Source organism: Chelonia mydas, chromosome 20, assembly GCF_015237465.2.
Source record: "Chelonia mydas isolate rCheMyd1 chromosome 20, rCheMyd1.pri.v2, whole genome shotgun sequence".
Classification (NCBI taxonomy): Eukaryota; Metazoa; Chordata; order Testudines; family Cheloniidae; genus Chelonia; species Chelonia mydas.
The window spans coordinates 4,989,394-5,006,510 of NC_051260.2; the positions used below are offsets into that span (position 1 = coordinate 4,989,394).

Sequence of the window (17,117 nt, forward strand, 5' to 3'; positions counted from 1 at the left end):
GCACCTGAAAGTGAGAACGCATGGAACTTTTGTAGCCAGCGTTGCAAGGTATTTACATGCTAAATATGCTAAACATTCATATTCGCCTTCATGCTTCAGCCACCATTCCAGAGGACATGCTTCCATGCTGATGATGCTCATTAAAAAAATAATGCATCAAATACATTTGTGACTGGACTCCTTGGGGGGAGAATTGTATGTTTCCTACTCTGTTTTACCCACATTCTGCACATATTTCATGTTATAGCAGTCTCGGATGATGACCCAGCACATGTTCGTTTTAAGAACACTTTCACTGCAGATTTGACAAAACGCAAAGAAGGTACCGATGTGAGATTTCTAAAAATAGCTACAGCACTCGACCCAAGGTTTAAAAATCTGAAGTGCCTTCCAAAATCTGAGAGGGACAAGGTATGGAGCATGCTTTTAGAAGCCTTAAAAGAGCAACACTCTGATACGGAAACTACAGAACACAAACCACCAAAAAAGAAAATCAACCTCCTGGTGGCATCTGACTCTGATGATGAAAATGAACATGCGTCAGTCCACGCTGCTTTGGATTGTTATCAAAAGCAGAGCCCATCAGCAGCATGGAAGCATGTCCTCTGGAATGGTGACTGCAGCATGAAGGGACATATGAATCTTTAGCGTATCTGGCACGAAAATATCTTTCAACGCCAGCGACAACAGTGGCATGCGAACGCCTGTTCTCACTTTCGGGTGTCATACTAAACAAGAAACAGGCAGCATTATTTTCTGCAAATTGTAACCAATCTTGTTTGTCTGAGTGATTAGCTGACCAAGAAGTAGGACTGAGTGGACTTGTAAGCTCTAAAGTTTTACATTGTTTTATTTTTGAATGCAGTTTTATATATATATATATAATTCTACATTTGTAAACTCAACTTTCATGGTAAAGAGACTGCACTACAGTACTTGTATGAGGTGAACTGAAAAATAATTTTTTTTTGTTTTTTACAGTGCAATTATTTGTAATCAAAAATAAATACACAGTGAGCACTGTACACTCTTTATTCTGTGTTGTAATTGAAATTAATAGATTTGAAAATGAAGTAAACATCCAAAAATATTTAAAAGAAATGGTATTCTATTGTTGTTTAACAGCACAATTAATCGCGCAATTCATTTTTGAATTGCACGGTTAATTTTTTGAATCGCACAGTTAATCGCAATTAATTTTTTAAATTGCTTGACAGCCCTAATTTTAATATGGCTAATGTAAACATATACATCCAGGAACAAAACCTATAGGCCTTAGTTAGAGGATGGGGGACTCTATCCTGGGAAGCAGTGACTCTGAAAAAGATTTGGGGGTGGAAGTGAATAAGCAGCTGAACATGAGCTCCCAGTGTGATACAGTGACCAAAATAGCTAGAGTGATCCTGGGATGCCTAAATAGGGGAATCTCGAGTAGGAGTAAAGAGGTTACTGTACCTCAATAGTGGCATCGGTGTGATCCCTACTGTGTCCAGTTGTGGTATCCACAATTCAAAAAGGATGTTAATAAATTGGAGGATTCAGAAAAGAGCCAAAGCATGATTAAAGGACTGGAAAACATGACTTCTAGTGATACAGGCAAAGGAGCTCAATCTATTTATCTTAACAAAGAGAAGGTTAAGGGGTGATTTGATTAGTCTCCAAGTACCTACATGGGGAACAAATATTTAATAATGGGCTCTTCAATCTACCGGCGATTGGTATAACATGGAAGTTGAAGCTAAACAAATTCAGACTGGAAAAAAGGTGTAAATGATTTACAGTGAGGGTAATTAACCATTGGAATAATTTACCAAGGATTGTGATGGATTCTCCATCACTGACCATTTTAAAATCCAGATTGGGTGTTTTCCTACAAGATCTGCTCTAGGGATTATTTTTGGGAAGCTCTCTGGTCTGTGCTATACAGAAGACCAGACTAGATGATATACTAGAAGAATACTATGGGAGACCGTATCAAAAGCTTTGCTAAAGTCAAGGAATAACATGTCCCCTCATCCACAGAGCCAGTTATCTCATCATAGAAAGCAATTAGGTTAGTCAGGCATGACTTGCCCTTGGTGAATCCATGCTGACTGTTCCTGTTCACTTTTGTCTCCTCAAAGTGCTTCAAAATTGATTCCTTGAGGACCTGCTCCATGATTTTTCCAGGGACTGAGGTGAGGCTGACTGGCCTGCAGTTCCCTGGATCCTCCTTCTTCCCTTTTTTAAAGATAGGCACTACATTAACCTTTTCCCAGTCATCCAGGACTGCCCCCGATCACCATGAGTTTTCAAAGATAATGGCCAATGGCTCTCCAGTCACACCAGCCAACTCCTTTAGCACCCTCGGATGCAGCGCATCCGGCCCCATGGACTTGTGCTCGTCCAGCTTTTCTAAATAGTCCTCAACCACTTCTTTCTCCACAGAGGGCTGGTCACCTCCTCCCCATACTGTGCTGCCCAATGCAGGAGTCTGGGAGCTGACCTTGTTTGTGAAGACAGAGGCAAAAAAAGCATTGAGTACATTAGCTTTTTCCACATCCTCTGTCACTAGGTTGCTTCCCCCATTTACTAAGGGGCCCACACTTTCCTTGACCTTCTTCTTGTTGCTAACATACCTGTAGAAACCCTTCTTGTTACTCTTAACATCCCTTCCTAGCTGCAACTCCAGTTGTGATTTGGCCTTCCTGATTTCACTCCTGCATGCCTGAGCAATATTTTATACTCCTCCCTGATCATTTGTCCAAGCTTCCACTTCTTGTAAGCTTCTTTTTTGTGTTTAAGATCAGCAAGGATTTCACTGTTAAGCCAAGGTGGCCGCCTGCCATATTTACTATTCTTTCTACACATTGGGATGGTTTGTTCCTGCAAACTCAATAAGGATTCTTTAAAATACAGCCAGCTCTCCTGGACTCCTTTCCCCCTCATGTTATTCTCTCAAGGGATCCTGCCCATCAGTTCCCTGAGGGAGTCAAAGTCTGCTTTTCTGAAGTCCAGGGTCCGTATTCTGCTGCTCTCCTTTCTTCCCTGTGTCAGGATCCTGAACTAGAACATTTTGTGGTCACTGCCTCCCAGGTTCCCATCCACTTTTGCTTCCCCTACTAATTCTTCCCTGTTTGGGAGCAGCAGGTCAAGAAGAGCTCTGCCCCTAGTTGGTTCCTCCAGCACTTGCATCAGGAAATAGTCCCCTACACTTTCCAAAAACTTCCTGAATTGTCTGTGCACTGCTGTATTGCTCTCCCAGCAGATATCAGGGTGATTGAAGTCCCCCATGAGAACCAAGGCCTGTAATCTAGTAATTTCTGTTAGCTGCCTGAAGAAAGCCTTGTCCACCTCATCATATCCCTTAAAATAGTTATAGTGGTATGAAAATTGTGTGTGGACCAGTATTCAATTCCTCATTTCTTAGTCTGCCCATGTATTCACCATTTTTGTCTGGTTTTCTTTACAACATCTATGACGTAAACTGAATTCCCCGCTCACAGCTTTTTATGGGCGACTAGAAAGCAGAATTGAAAAAGGCCTGTTTCCTGTCCCTGGTTTATTGAAGTTACCGATATTAACCTCAAGAGCCACCACAAAGGCAGGAAAGCATCCTTTCAATCTAGATTATTGCTGCCACTGCAACTCCAGTGAGTCAAACTTTCTACGTTAATTGTGAGTGTGAACAGAACCAAGAGAGAGTGATGGAAAAGGGCCATTACGCCATTCCACAGCCACAGAGTTCGTCAGAGAGTTCAGCACCTGCCCCAGAATTGTGCAGCAAATTAAGCTTGCATTAAAACAAACAACCATACACCCACCCCATCAGGCCTGATTCTCCCCAGCCTTTCACCATGTGTAGTTTTCTACACCTGTGCAAGGTAAGGGTATGTCTACACTATGAGGCTGTGACAGCCTAGCTCCACAGTGTAGACACAGGTTACACCACTTCGTTAGCTACTCGACAGCAGCCCTCTTCCATCAACATAGCCACATCCATGCTGGGGTTTTTGTTGGTATATCTGTGTCTGTCAAGGGTGTGCTGACGTAACTTTTTTTTGTAGACCAAACCTACGTGTAATGTGTTCTCACCTTTTTCTGATTTGGCAGCACTTTACACTCTGCATAGGAATAAACTGCAAAACAGGACCAAATAGGGCTGCTACTCTGAGGTACAAAAAAACCAGGGACAACTGGGATGTTCCTGAGCCCATAAAACTGGGCAGCTGGCAGTGTGTATTGGGTAACCTTGCAGATTTTCCAGGCCCCCTATCTTAAGAAAGAGATAGTCTTGGGAAAACCGGGGCAGGTGACAACCCTAGGCCAGTCACTTCTGCCCTGCCCAAATCAGAACAGTAGCATTTTGCACGGGTGAAATGACTGCACAAGGTGCTGATCAACAGAGACTTGGGTCCATAAAAGGTCTAATTTCATTGCTACCCTGCACCTCGACCAGTCATTTGCACCATTTAAAATGCTACCAAACCAGAACTTGCACTGGTGTAAATGACCGTATAAGGGATGGGGTCAACAATGAACTATGGTGGTGGTGGTGGTACAAAGCAGAGGAGGCTCAGTCCAGGTTCTCCAGCATCTAGCGAACTCGTGTTAACCCTGGAACCTAATGATGGCAACATGACTACGCACTCTGCAACCACCGTGGGGCATACTGGGACAATTGGGCAGCAGGCAGCTGCAGAGCTGCAACCCAAGCCCCATAAGTGGGGAGGGCCCTTCGTGTCATGGCAACACCCTCAACTCCCACTCGCCAGGGCCCCTCTACCACCCAAGCACTGACGCACACCCTAGTTCCCCACTGGGCGCATGCGCAGGAAGACACCCAACGCTACAGTGACAGGCCAGGCGCTAGCACATGCGCATTGACATAAGCCCGGGAGGGCGTCGTCCCGTTTTGGCGCATGCGCATTGAGAGGGAGGGGGCTGGAGCACATGCGTACTGACTGGCGGCCCACAAGTTTTTTTTAAGGGCGGAGTTTTCTATACGTGCGTCTCCCCCGCCTCTTGCCCGTGCGCATGCGCATTGGCAAGGATACACCCGGGCGCGGCTTCTCGTCACTGAGGGGAGGAACTTTCTCTAAGCCTCGCCCCTGCTTTGACCTGATCTTGGCCCCGCCCTTTTCGTCGCGCGCGCGCAGTGTGGGTTGGGTGGGGCGGAGAAGAACGGGGCGGGTCAATGGGAGGCGGAGTCTTCCCTCGCCCAACTGCCCCTCCTCTCCGCCCTCTGTGCTCCTGCGCAGTATGGCTCCCCCGCCTCGCCCCCCCGGAGGGGCGGAGCTTCCCTTTGGCCCCGCCCTCCGTCCACCTGCGCGGGTCGCGTTCAGAGGCGCCGTCATAGGGACGCACGCGTGAGCGGGGGCATGCGCAGTGCGGGGAGCCGGCCTGTCAAGGTGAGACTGCGGAGCAGGTGTGAAGGGCCGTGCTGGGGCCCCTGAGGGGAGGCGGCGAAGTGGGGGCGGGGCCGTGCCCCTGCGGGGAGTGTGTGAGGGGGGAGGTTCGGTCCCTGAGGGGGGGGAGGGATGCGGTGGGGGCCCTCCCTGGGGAGGGGAGGCCGGGTGGCCTGGGAAGGGGGGCGGTGGTTGCCCCTGGGGCGTGTGGTTTTTCTGGCTTGATGGAAGCAGGGCGGGTGGAATGGGCATCTGGCCTGGGGGTGGGGAGGTTTGGCTCTTTTTGGTGGGAGAGGTATGGGGGGGGGTGCACCTCTCTTGAAAGGAAAAGGAGGCCTTGTGGCACCTTAGAGACTAACCAATATATCTGAGCATCAGCTTTCGTGAGCTACAGCCCACTTCATCAGATGCATGCAGTGGAAAATACAGTGATGAGATTTTATATATACACACAGACCATGAAAAAATACACATTGTAAGGAGAGTGATCACTTTAGATAAGCTATTACCAGCAGGAGAGTGGAGTGGGGGGAGGTATTTTTTCATGCTTTGTGTGTTTAAAAAGATCTTCTACACTTTCCACAGTATGCATCCGATGAAGTGAGCTGTAGCTCACGAAAGCTTATGCTCAGATAAATTGGTTAGTCTCTAAGGTGCCACAAGTCCTCCCTTTCTTTTCACTTAGTATAATGACTCAACCACTCCCAGTCTCTATTCAAGCCAAAGTTAATTGTATCCAATTTGTACCACTCTCCTGCCGGTAATAGCTCATCTTAAGTGATCACTCTCCTTACAATGTATATTTTTTCATGGTCTGTGTGTATATATAAAATCTCATCACTGTACTTTCTACTTTATGCATCTGATGAAGTGAGCTGTAGCTCACAAAAGCTTATGCTCAAATAAATTGGTTAGTCTCTAAGATGCCAGAAGTAGTCCTTTTCTTTTTGCAAATACAGACTAACAGGGCTGCTACTCTGAAACCTCTCTTGAAAGGGCGGGGGGGGGGGGGGAGGTTAGTTCTCTGGGGTGAGAGGGGTGGAATGCCTCTGGGCGGGGGAGTGCAGGTGGAGGAGGCATGGGGGGGCATTTAAGGAGGGTCGTTATCCCTCTGTGTGGATAGGGGAGGGAATAAAAAGGGAGGGGCATACCTCCTGGGGATGAAGAGCAGCTTGTCCCTCAGTGAAGGAGGGAATGCTATCTGATCATGAGCCCTGCTCTTCCCAACTTTCTTTCTAGGACATCCAGCAATTCTTCATCTGTTGCCATGGGATGTCTGTTCTCTCTTGGTAGTAACGTGTCTTCCAGGCAGAGAAGAGAGAATGATGAGGACTTACTAGACAGCAGAGATCGTGAGGAAGACATTGCCAAGTTTCCATATGTTGAATTCACCGGTCGGGACAGCATCACCTGCCCAACTTGCCAAGGCACTGGCTGTATTCCCACAGGTGAATCTATCTGTATTGAAACTTCACTCCCAAAGCATTTTACTCATGGGCTAGAAACCTTCTTTATTTAGGTAAAACTCTTATTCATTTCAGGATCTGGTTCAAAATTTCCCTCTTTGATTTCCAAATCTCTTCTGAAGTGTACTTGGCTACCCTTGATTGTTTCTCTTTCTGCTACTGTTTTAGTTTCTCCTGTTGAATAGAAAAAGTTTTTGAATGAACTTTGGGTGTAGAAAGAAGTGTGCACTGAATTAAGTTTGTACTCATCCCATATCTCCTAACAAGTTCCTTCTTCAAAGCCTGGTTCACTTCCCAAGACCAAAGCTCCTAAATAGTGTTTGGGAATCGTAAGGCACTGGACTAACAAAGAAAAGGTTTCTTGGGCTTGATAGTCTCATCGTGGGGCCATCTGTCCCATGGTGTTCTTTAACTGTTAAGGCAAAGAAGCAATGAGACTGTTTATTCAAATCCATCCAGCTGGTAGCTGTGATATTTGTATTGTCCACTACAGTCTAGGAAAGCATGTTCCTTCTCATGTTGAGGGAGTGCGATATTAAAATGCATACCCAGAAACCCTTGGCGGCTTTTAGTCATTTCCAGTGCCCTCAGTTTTAGGGAGCTTAGTGCACAGTGACCTTGCAAATGGGTGGAATTGACAAAGCTTTTTCCTTTTTGTCTTCTAGAGCAGGTCAATGAGTTGGTGGCTCTAATACCATACAGTGACCAGAGGCTACGTCCCCAGAGAACGTAAGTTCAGAGTAAAAGAGTCTAATACATGTCCACTGATCTTTCTCGTGAAGAATAAATGCGACTGCTTCTCATTTGGTGCCCGGTTGTACTGCCACGACTAAATATTGCACTGACTCTGCGTTTCCTTTTGTGCTGCCTTCCATGTTCTAGTTTAATCTAAGATAATACCATCAAACACTTCTTCAGCTGTAACTAAATATTTCCCATTAACTCCCACTCTTGGGGTGTGCATGAAAACTGCATTGCTACTCCAGTTCATGCCTTTTACGTTCTTAAAAGAAATTCTGGCTTATCAACATCAGAAGCACCAGACTGAAAACATTAATGGGGGGGAAATGACTCTGTGAGTGCCATGTTTACACTTTTTGGTATACTCAATCCCTTTCTTTTGGTAAAATGCCTCAGTTTAAAGGGCTGCCAGTTCTTTATTTGAGTCGTTTAGACACCTTATCCAATTTAATCTTATTCATGTAAGAGTAGCACTTATTATTTGTGATATGTTTCTCCAGGGAAGCTTGGGTGCGCATTGTCTGATAGCTGGGGGAGAGGTTTATGTATAGCACTTGATATTTTTTCAGGGATCCTTTGTTCTTTCAGTCCTTTTTCTCCTCCTGGTTTTTATACTGCTGGAACTTCATTAGAGAGAACAGCTGGTGATCTAGTCTCTCATTGTATGGGAGGAAACAGTGCCCATTGGCTTTAAACAAACAAGCCAGGACTTTGTGAGAGAGAGGAAGTCTGGCCCAGTGGTTTGGGCAGTAACCTAGGACTTGGGAGGACCGAGTTCATTTCCCTGCTCTGCCACATATTCCCTGTTTGATTTCGGGCATGTCACTTAGCATCTCTGCGCCTGTGTTCTCCACATGTAAAATAGTACAGGGCTATCGTTTCCATCTTACAGGCTGTTGTGAGGATAAATACGTTAAAGATTGTGATGTGCTCAGATGCTACGGTTATGGGGACCATACAAGTAGCTTAGATCTGTGGTTTCCTCATGACTGCTCCAGAGACTTACTGGGTCACTGAGTCCCTCTGTTTCATGGTTCATGCATATGTAAAGTGGGGATAATATGCTTCGTACCTTCCACGGAGCCTTTAAAATCACTTCATGTTTGTAAATTGAGACTCTCCAGTCACAAGTTCAGTATCAGGGCAAAGTGGGTAAAATGTTCGTATCTGTTGCAGGAAGCTCTATGTGCTGCTGTCTGTGCTGCTCTGCCTTCTGATATCAGGGCTGGTGATTTTCTTCCTGTTTCCACACTCGGTCCTTGTGGATGATGAGGGCATCAAAGGGGTTCAAGTTTGGTTCGACCAGAAAAATTCCATCGTCATTCTTGCCATCACGGTAAAGCTCTGTCTAATCCTTTTGTCTTGAGTGAGTTTGCTGCTGAACTCTGGAGGACTCGGATTCTGATGTGTCTTCTCTCTTTCTTGATACAGACCACCCTGAGGATCAGAAACTCCAATTTCTATTCAGTCGCAGTAGCCAGCATAGCCAGCCAGGTGCAGTACATGAACACTGTGGTTGGAACCCAACAGATTACCAATGTGTCTCGCATCCAGCCGCTGAGCGACAAACTGGTATTACAGCCTTTCTTGAGTATGAACTGGGGCTTAAGCTGTAGAGAGTATTGAACCATCCCCTGCTGCCGGTGATACTGGCCTTTGGAAGTGACCCACAGCCTAATGGGTCCAACTGAAAAAGTTAGATGACTTATGGCTGAGGCCCCTGTGCTAATGAGCGGGACCTTCTGCACAGAGGGAGACACCCTCCCTTCTTCCTCTCCTCCCAGCTTATGCACTAACCAGATGGGACCCATAGCTACATTAAAATGCAAGTGGTGAGATATCACCAGTGAGGCTTCGTATCTTTGACGAGTTCCTTGTGTAGCTAACCACAGCCTGTCCCGGAAATGCAGAATTGGGGTGGGACTAGACAAGAATAAAGAAGTTAGGGCTGACAGGAAAAGAACAAATCTAGCATCCTCTCTCTCTCCGTCCTGTCTCCTCCCCACTCCCCGCCCCCGTCCCCTCTCCGAGGGGGGAGGGAGCAGGAATGGAGGGTCTACTACATATATTGATGAAAGAAGAAAATGCTGGATAGACACTAGGGAAGTTGATGGTTTTAAATGATGACTGAACTTTGAACTGTGTTTACAAAACTTAACAAAGTAAGTTGGGTGGGACAAGGTGAGTCTGGACAGTTTAATTAAGAAGTAATTGGTAAGCGGTAATATTAAGATCCACAAGTCTTAGTGCCTGCCAAGTGATATGGCAGTGACCAAAAAAAAACCCCAACCCAATGCAGTCTTTGGGACCACTATAAAGAAGTGTTATGCCAAGGTAATCTCCTTCTGTTCAGCTATGGTAAGGCTACATCTGGAATGAGTTGTTGGGTTCCAGGGAAAAGATGCTGATAAATAGGAGGAAATCCAAACAACATCAGAAATACTTCTGGGGGTGAAAGGGGCTGACTTTGGAAGAAGGATTAAAAGAAACTGGTTTAAGTGTCACTTGTGATATGTTGGTTGACAAATATCTGAATGTTGTGAGTGTCTAGAAGAGGGAGAAATTTGTCTAAAGAGGTCAAATTAGAGTATAACTAGAAGGAATAGGATGAAACGAAACAAGGGAGAATCTAGGCTAGAAGAGGAACCTTCCTGACACTGAGATGTACAGGCTACCCTTCATCTACAACACAGCTATAACCAAGTCAAGAGACTCCATGTACAGCATTGTTGGGTCCTGTCCCATGACACATTTTAACTGTGGTATTACTCTGTTTCCTGACTCAGCGATGGTTGTGTGGATTAGGCTTTGAATGGTGAAATAGTCTCCTTGCAGCTAGAGTGTCTTATAGCTGGACTGGACAAAGCACAGGAGAACGTATGGTAGGGAATAACCTGACTTGGTTTAATACTGAAGGTCACTTGCATCTCTAATTTCTGATTCATTTTACTATTTGCTAAACATGTCTTGTCCTTTTCAGGTGAATTTCACTGTGAAATCTGAGATGGGTGGACCTTTCTCCTATGTGTAGTAAGGATTATTTATTATTTATCTCTGCAGTTCGTGCAAAGAATCTGCATAAATTGGATATCACTGAGTAAACTGATCTGACTCCTGCGGCTTTATTTAACGAGTTCCTGTTGGTCAAAAATATCAGAGCTGACAGGTCATCTGTACCACGCTTTTCAAATATAAAAAAATTGTTAAATGTTCTGGACAGTTCAGCCAGAGCAGCCCCAAAGCAAAAAGGGAGTTCCAGGCTGCCCAAGAAGTTTTAAAAATGCCTTTCTAAAGTTTGTTATGGATCAAACTCTGTTTTAGTCTTTCTTCCAACATGTTTCTCTATGTTGGTCTCTTACAGTTTCTTTTGCACATTACCCAAGGTCAAGGTGCATAACATAGTGATCTTCATGAGGTATGTAATTCTTCTTTTGCTCTCCTGCACTCTGTTGACTGGAAATGGAATTGCAGTGACAAAATTACAGGCTTATCTTAGACTTGAGTTCCTTCTGTCTGCTGACACATTGGTCAGTCCAGTTCCTTCATTGACTGTGATCACTTGTGCGGATTTGACGTCTTGAGATACCAGCTTCACTGCGATCTCATACTTGCATTTTGAGCTTCATTTGCACCTATCGTCTTCAAGTTTTGGTTTAACTGGACTGTTTCTGTTGCAGTAAAGTTTTACCTTAGCGGGTCACAAACCTAACAACAGAACCTTCCTCTTTTATCTGGGCTTGGGACTAGCACTGTTGCTTACAGTGTGACAGTTTAACCTGTAGCACTGCATACCAATTCCTTCCGGGAAGCATCCCAAGTTAGTTTCATGTGTCTGGAGGTCTGGCCAGCTGCTAGGAGATATGGCTATGTAAAGTGTGAGTCACCCTCTGTAGGAGAGGACAGTTGGTGGAAGAACTGGGAGAGGGATGGGGATGGCAAAGCAGGTGATGGTTGTATCTGAAGAAACTTTCAGTATCTGTCATACAGATTCCCATCACTGTGATCTAGGGGCCGAATCTCTAGCTCTGTTTTCATGAGTATTCTGATTGACTGCAGTAGGGCTACTCAGGTGAGTAAGGGCTTCAGAGACCAGCCCTGGCTGCAGGCAAAGAAAAGCTGTGTAATGTGGAAGTTGAGTGGGCCTTTAATAATCAAAGGGGCTTAGTTTCTCCTCTATTCTATAAGCAGCAGAGGGGAGGGCTATATATGCCTGTTCCTTGTGCCTTCTGTGTAGCAGTGATTCCCATGTCAGTCTCGGCTTTTGGCATGGGAAATTTGATTCCACTTTTAACTAGGGCACAGTCAGATGTGGATTGCTGCCTATCTTTAAGAATATGGTGAGTGTAAATTGCAGCAGGCTGCTGGCCCCAACAGCTGTGAAGAATGCAGAATAGTTAAAGCTTAGTTGCATAAATGTGAAAATCTGATATGCACCCTGCAAATTCTGGTAAAGAAAAAAAAATGTCCCACAAACTAACAAACATCCCTTATCTTAGTACCTCTGTACCAATGATAAGTGCTGTATAAATGCCCAATATAGTCAGCAGTTTTTGAGGGGAAGGAGATTACTAAAAAGCAGAGCCACTCCTATTGCTGTCTGATATTTTCATCAGCTCTTCCCAGATTAGTGCCTTTAGATTTAAGTGAATTAAATATAACCTGTCCTATCTGAGCTGAACTGAATCTCTCTCTTCCAGAACATCAGTGAAAATCTCCTACATCGGCCATGTGACTCAGAGCTCCTTGGAAACATATCACTATGTAGATTGTGGTGCTAATTCCACAGCTGTCCAGGACCCTCGGCCTGTGTCCACCCCACCTACTCTAGATAGTGTAACCAAAGAGAGGAGGATACTTTGAAGACACCGGAGTCAACTAATACTTCTCTTGGGGAAGTGATCGTGCAGACTGACTTTTATTATAAATTAGTACCTGTAGGCAGGATCACTAGGTAGCTTTTAAATGGAATTAGAGGGATCGCGGCTGTCCTTGAAGAAACTTGGAGCGAACAGGAGGTGTCTGAAATCATGTGGCACTTCACATTCATGCATATGCAACTTGGCTGCACTGCTTATGTTTTGGGCAGCGATTTGAGAGCATGTCCACTTGTGATCTAGTCTGATCCTCCCCAAAACGTGCTGAGTTCCCACCCACTTATATCTTGACATTGATCTGGTATTTAGATATTGCAACAAATTTCTTAGAATTGAACCCAGAAGAAATCAAGGAACTGTTTTAAATAATCTTTGACTTAATGAAAGTCAAAGAAGGCTTCAGACTCTGTCATTGCCTTAGTTTTGCTGCTGCTTGGTGGGCTCTGCTCTTTTTTTTTTTTTTTTTTGTCCTTTTCGGACAAAAGTGCTGTTTCAGTGAAACTCCTCTTGCCCCTCGTTCTGCTCAGTGGCAGCACACCATTAAAATGTTATGGCATTTTGTTAGTAGGATTTCTACGTATAGTCCATTCCAGGAGAGAGTGGCACTCATATTTATTCTCTGTAGCTGGAACTTGTGACAGATGCTGGAAGGGGAAATCATTGGAACTAACCAACATATGTTCTATTTGAGGTGCTGGTTTGCTTACTGACCCTCAGAAAACTTGGTGTCCATCTCCAGTGTATCAAAACCCTGCCGTCTTAGTGATGGCTGTGTTTCAATAGGTGCACCGCTCCAATGGTGTCGTCGTACTGATTTCCTTGTATGGACCATATAGCTCTCAGGCCTTTTTCCTTCATGCAGTGGTTTGAAGCTACTGCTCTAGATATGTTGTATTGAAAGTTCTTGGGTGTCACTGAAGCTAGGGAACCTGTAGCTGAGCAGTTTGACCTATGTACTTGCTGCTTTCTTTTAACAGGAAAACTTTGTACCAGTTTGTAAGGGCCAGTATTTTAGAATACCATTTTTGTACTTCTGTATATTTTCGCTAAAGGAAGGGATGTAAAGATTACATATGAAGTATCCTTGTGTAGATTCTCCAGACATTGGCTCACTTTTGCATGGGGATTTGACTGAGTGCAGACTTGAGCTGATTTCATTTAAGTTAATGGGAATTGCCTGTCTCAAATGCTCATTTTAGAGATGCAGTTTATATCTTAGGATGTATAATAGCCAGTTAACCCTGGTACAGAGGGCTAAGCACAATGTATTTTTAGTTTTCAATTCCTCACTTCGTATGCAGGACGAATGATTCTGTAGGCTGCTTCTGAGCCAGACTCTTGCACATCATGATTTCAGGGCTCTTAAATTCACTGTAATTCAACTCGGCTTCCCCATTTCTTTTGGGCTAAATCAACCGGCATCTTTCTCTATCGTACTTTAGAGGAAATAGCTATGCTAGTGGGGAGGAAAAACCAAACAGTCAAAATCTGAAAAGGAAACTGATAATATCTAAAATGTTTCATTGAAGAAAGCTTGTTATTAGTGTGAAGTAGAAAATGAACCTGTTTTAAGAAAATGTTACTGTTGTATAGAATTGCACTTTAGGGGCATAATTTGTAGAACTGAATCTTGCTAGACAAATAAAATCTGAGATTATTTACCACTAAGAAGTATCATTTGAGTGGAGTAGTCCCTGGCTCTTTTAATCTCGTGCATTTCTGCCCTGGACTTTGAATACTTTATGCTGCAACTGGCCTGACGTGCCACTCTCAACTTCTTAGCTGGCTAATCTATGTATTATCGATTTGCAATACTTATTGACTTGTATTACAGTAGTATCTGGTGTCCCTAATCTTGGATCAGTGCCCCAGCATGCCAGGACCTGTGCAAACACACAAAGAGGGCTTACGCCAATCTCTAACTACTCAAGGTGAGGCGGATGTGGGATAGCCTGCCCCTTGTGTCTGCCTACTTTGGTGTTCTTGCACCTTTCTCTGAAGAATCTAGTGCTGGCCCATGCCAGAGATGGGATACTGGACTAGATGGACCTTGGCTCTGATCCAGTGTGGGAGTTCCTGTGTCCGTACAGAGATGGTCTCTCGCTCAAAGAGTTTGCAATAGAAGTACTCTAGCATCAAATGTTTTTCTCCTGGATAACATATCCCTTTAATCTGCATTTTTGTCCCATTTTTCTTTATGGACCTTACCAAATGTACTAATGTGTTCTGTTCCCTATGAATTGGTGAATGTTAGAGCCCAAACACTGAACTTCAGAGAACCATCTAAAGTACTCGGTTAATGCTTTTACACTGCTGCACTAACTAAAATATCGCCCATTCTGAGGCTGCATGGCCCAGAGTGTGCCATGCCCTGCAGATCAGGGGCACTGTAAAGTAGGTGCCCAGTGGCATCCAGCTGTTAGGATACCACACTCTGCCTACAGCAAGAAGGGGAAGACTGTAATCCATTCCTGCCACCCACATCTGGAGTCCTTAGAAGGCACTTCACAGATGCAGCAGTCTTCTTTCTAGGTCTCCCCTTGCAGTGTGGATATTTCAAATGTCGTGTGCTCTGAAAGGGGCAATGCATTCTGGGTCACGCAGCTCTACAAACAGGGCTTAAGTTGTAATGAAAGAGGTGCCCGGGGCTCAAGCAATTTTTTTTTTTTTTTTTTACTTTCCTGACTGACACAGCAACCCCAGAGATGCCAGGGTTGAGCCCTGGCAAACCTCTGCGCAAATCTTAACTTATGTCTAAAAATTAGGACTGTCAATTAATCGCAGTTAACTCACGTGATTAACTCAAATTAAGTGTGATTACAAAAATTAATTGCAATTAATCACACTGTTCTACAATAGAATACCAATTGAAATTTTATTAAATATTTTTGGATGTTTTTCTACATTTTCAATATTGATTTCTGTTACAACAGAATACCAAGTGTACAATGCTCACTTTATATTTTTTATTACAAATATATGCACTGTAAAAATGATAAAAGAAATTGCACTTCAGTACTTGTATGAGGTGAATTGAAAGATACAATCTCTTTAGTGTGCAAGCGTAACTTACAAATGCAGATTTGGCGGGGTGGGGGGACAGTTACGTAACTGCACTCAAAAAGAAAACAGCATAAAACTTTAGAGCATACAAGTCCACTCAGTCCTACCTTATTTTGCCAATCGCTAAGACAAACAAGTTTGTTTACATTGACGGGAGATGCTGCTGCCTGCTTCTTATTTACAGTGTCACCTGAAAGTGAGAACAGGCATTCGCATGGCACTTTTGTAGCCAGCGTTGCAAAGTATTTCCATGCCAGATATGCTAAACATTCATGCTTCGGCCATCATTCCAGAGGACATGCTTCCATGCTGATGATTCTCGTTAAAATAATAATGCGTCAATTAAATTTGTGACTGTACTCCTGGGGGGGAGAATTGTACGTCTCCTGCTTTGTTTCACCCACATTCTGCATATATTTCATGTTGTAGCAGTCTCGGATGATGACCCAGCGCATGTTCATTGTAAGAACACTTTCACAGCAGATTTGACAAAACGCAAAGAAGGTACCAATGGAGGTTTACGAATCTGAAGTGCCGTCCAAAATCTGAGCAGGACAAGGTGTGGAGTATGCTTTTAGAAGTCTTAAAAGAGCAACGCTGATGCGGAAACTACAGAACCCGAACCACCAAAAAAGAAAATGAATCTTCTGCTAGTGGCATCTGACTCAGGTGGTGAAAATGAACATGCGTCAGTCTGGACTGCTTTGGATCGTTATCAAGCAGAACCCATCATCAGCATGGAAGCATGTCCTCTGGAATGGTGGTTGAAACATGAAGGGACATATCAATCCCTTGTTGTGTACCTACTTGTGCACCTACTTGACCCTCGTGGTATTGAGGAGTGCCAGTTCTTCCAAGAACTTGCGGTCCTGAATTTTTGGGAGGCATTTCTTTCTTTCAGCTGAGCCTGTGGTTATGGCCAGGGCTAGAACCTACACCTTGAAATAAACTCCGTTGCTCTTTTTTATTCAGTTTGTGTCTCAAGATAAAAAGAAGAAGGAAATTGAATTAAAAAAGCCCTAATTGTGAATTCAACATAACAGATGAAGATTCAAATGTGAGAGTATCAGGAAATTCTAAAGTTAGGGATGATTTTAGCACCATCAGCTTGCCCCCACATGGGCTAATTTAGGCTGATAAATGCCTACTGCCTGGGCCAAATTCTTCTCTCACTTTAGTGTTGTGAACTCTTGTGGTTTTTATCATGAGGAAGTCATGCGTATTTCATGTTTTTTCTTCAAGCCCCAGTTGGGCTTCAAATTAATAAGACTAGCTTAAACTATGAGATCTTGTTAAAAACAGGGAACTTCGGGTTCTTTTTATTTGCCTTCCGGTTTCCAAACACAGGGTTCAGCCTTTAAATCAACATGGGGCCTACTTCATAGACCTGGGTTCTTTTCCGGGTTGTTCCTATGCCTGCTTGGTGACCTTGGGCAAGTCATGTACCCTTTATGCCTCTTTATCCTCATTGTTATGGCTGCAGAAAGACGCTGACAGCCTTTGAAAAGCACTGTGAGATCTACTGCTGAAACGTGCTGAATTAGAGCTACATAGGATACATCGCCTGAGATTGGTTGGTGTAGGGT

The 17,117-nt window shown here is 44.2% G+C and overlaps 1 protein-coding gene across 2 annotated transcripts; it reads left to right on the forward strand.

Annotated features, from left to right (window-relative positions):
• Window positions 1–5,232: 5,232 nt before the first annotated feature.
• On the forward strand, window positions 5,233–14,136 carry TMEM106C (transmembrane protein 106C). Of its 2 annotated transcripts, none has more exons than XM_037883981.2 (8): window positions 5,233–5,407; window positions 6,627–6,835; window positions 7,519–7,582; window positions 8,771–8,930; window positions 9,026–9,166; window positions 10,575–10,624; window positions 10,956–11,009; window positions 12,292–14,136. In XM_037883981.2, the coding sequence occupies exons 1-8, from the start codon at window positions 5,361–5,363 to the stop codon at window positions 12,452–12,454; spliced, it is 888 nt and encodes a 295-aa protein (XP_037739909.1). In that variant the 5' UTR covers window positions 5,233–5,360; the 3' UTR covers window positions 12,455–14,136. The 2 variants fall into 2 exon arrangements, with proteins under 2 accessions (XP_037739909.1, XP_007058579.1); XM_007058517.4 differs by having other exon boundaries at window positions 5,262–5,390.
• Window positions 14,137–17,117: the final 2,981 nt, after the last annotated feature.

Coding starts and splice junctions, on each gene's coding strand:
- TMEM106C (XM_037883981.2), top strand. CDS start 5,361: ATGCGCAGTGCGGGGAGCCGGCCTGTCAAGGTGAGACTGCGGAGCAG. Junction 7,583..8,770: donor AGGCTACGTCCCCAGAGAAC/GTAAGTTCAGAG, acceptor TATCTGTTGCAG/GAAGCTCTATGTGCTGCTGT. Junction 11,010..12,291: donor AACATAGTGATCTTCATGAG/GTATGTAATTCT, acceptor TCTCTCTTCCAG/AACATCAGTGAAAATCTCCT.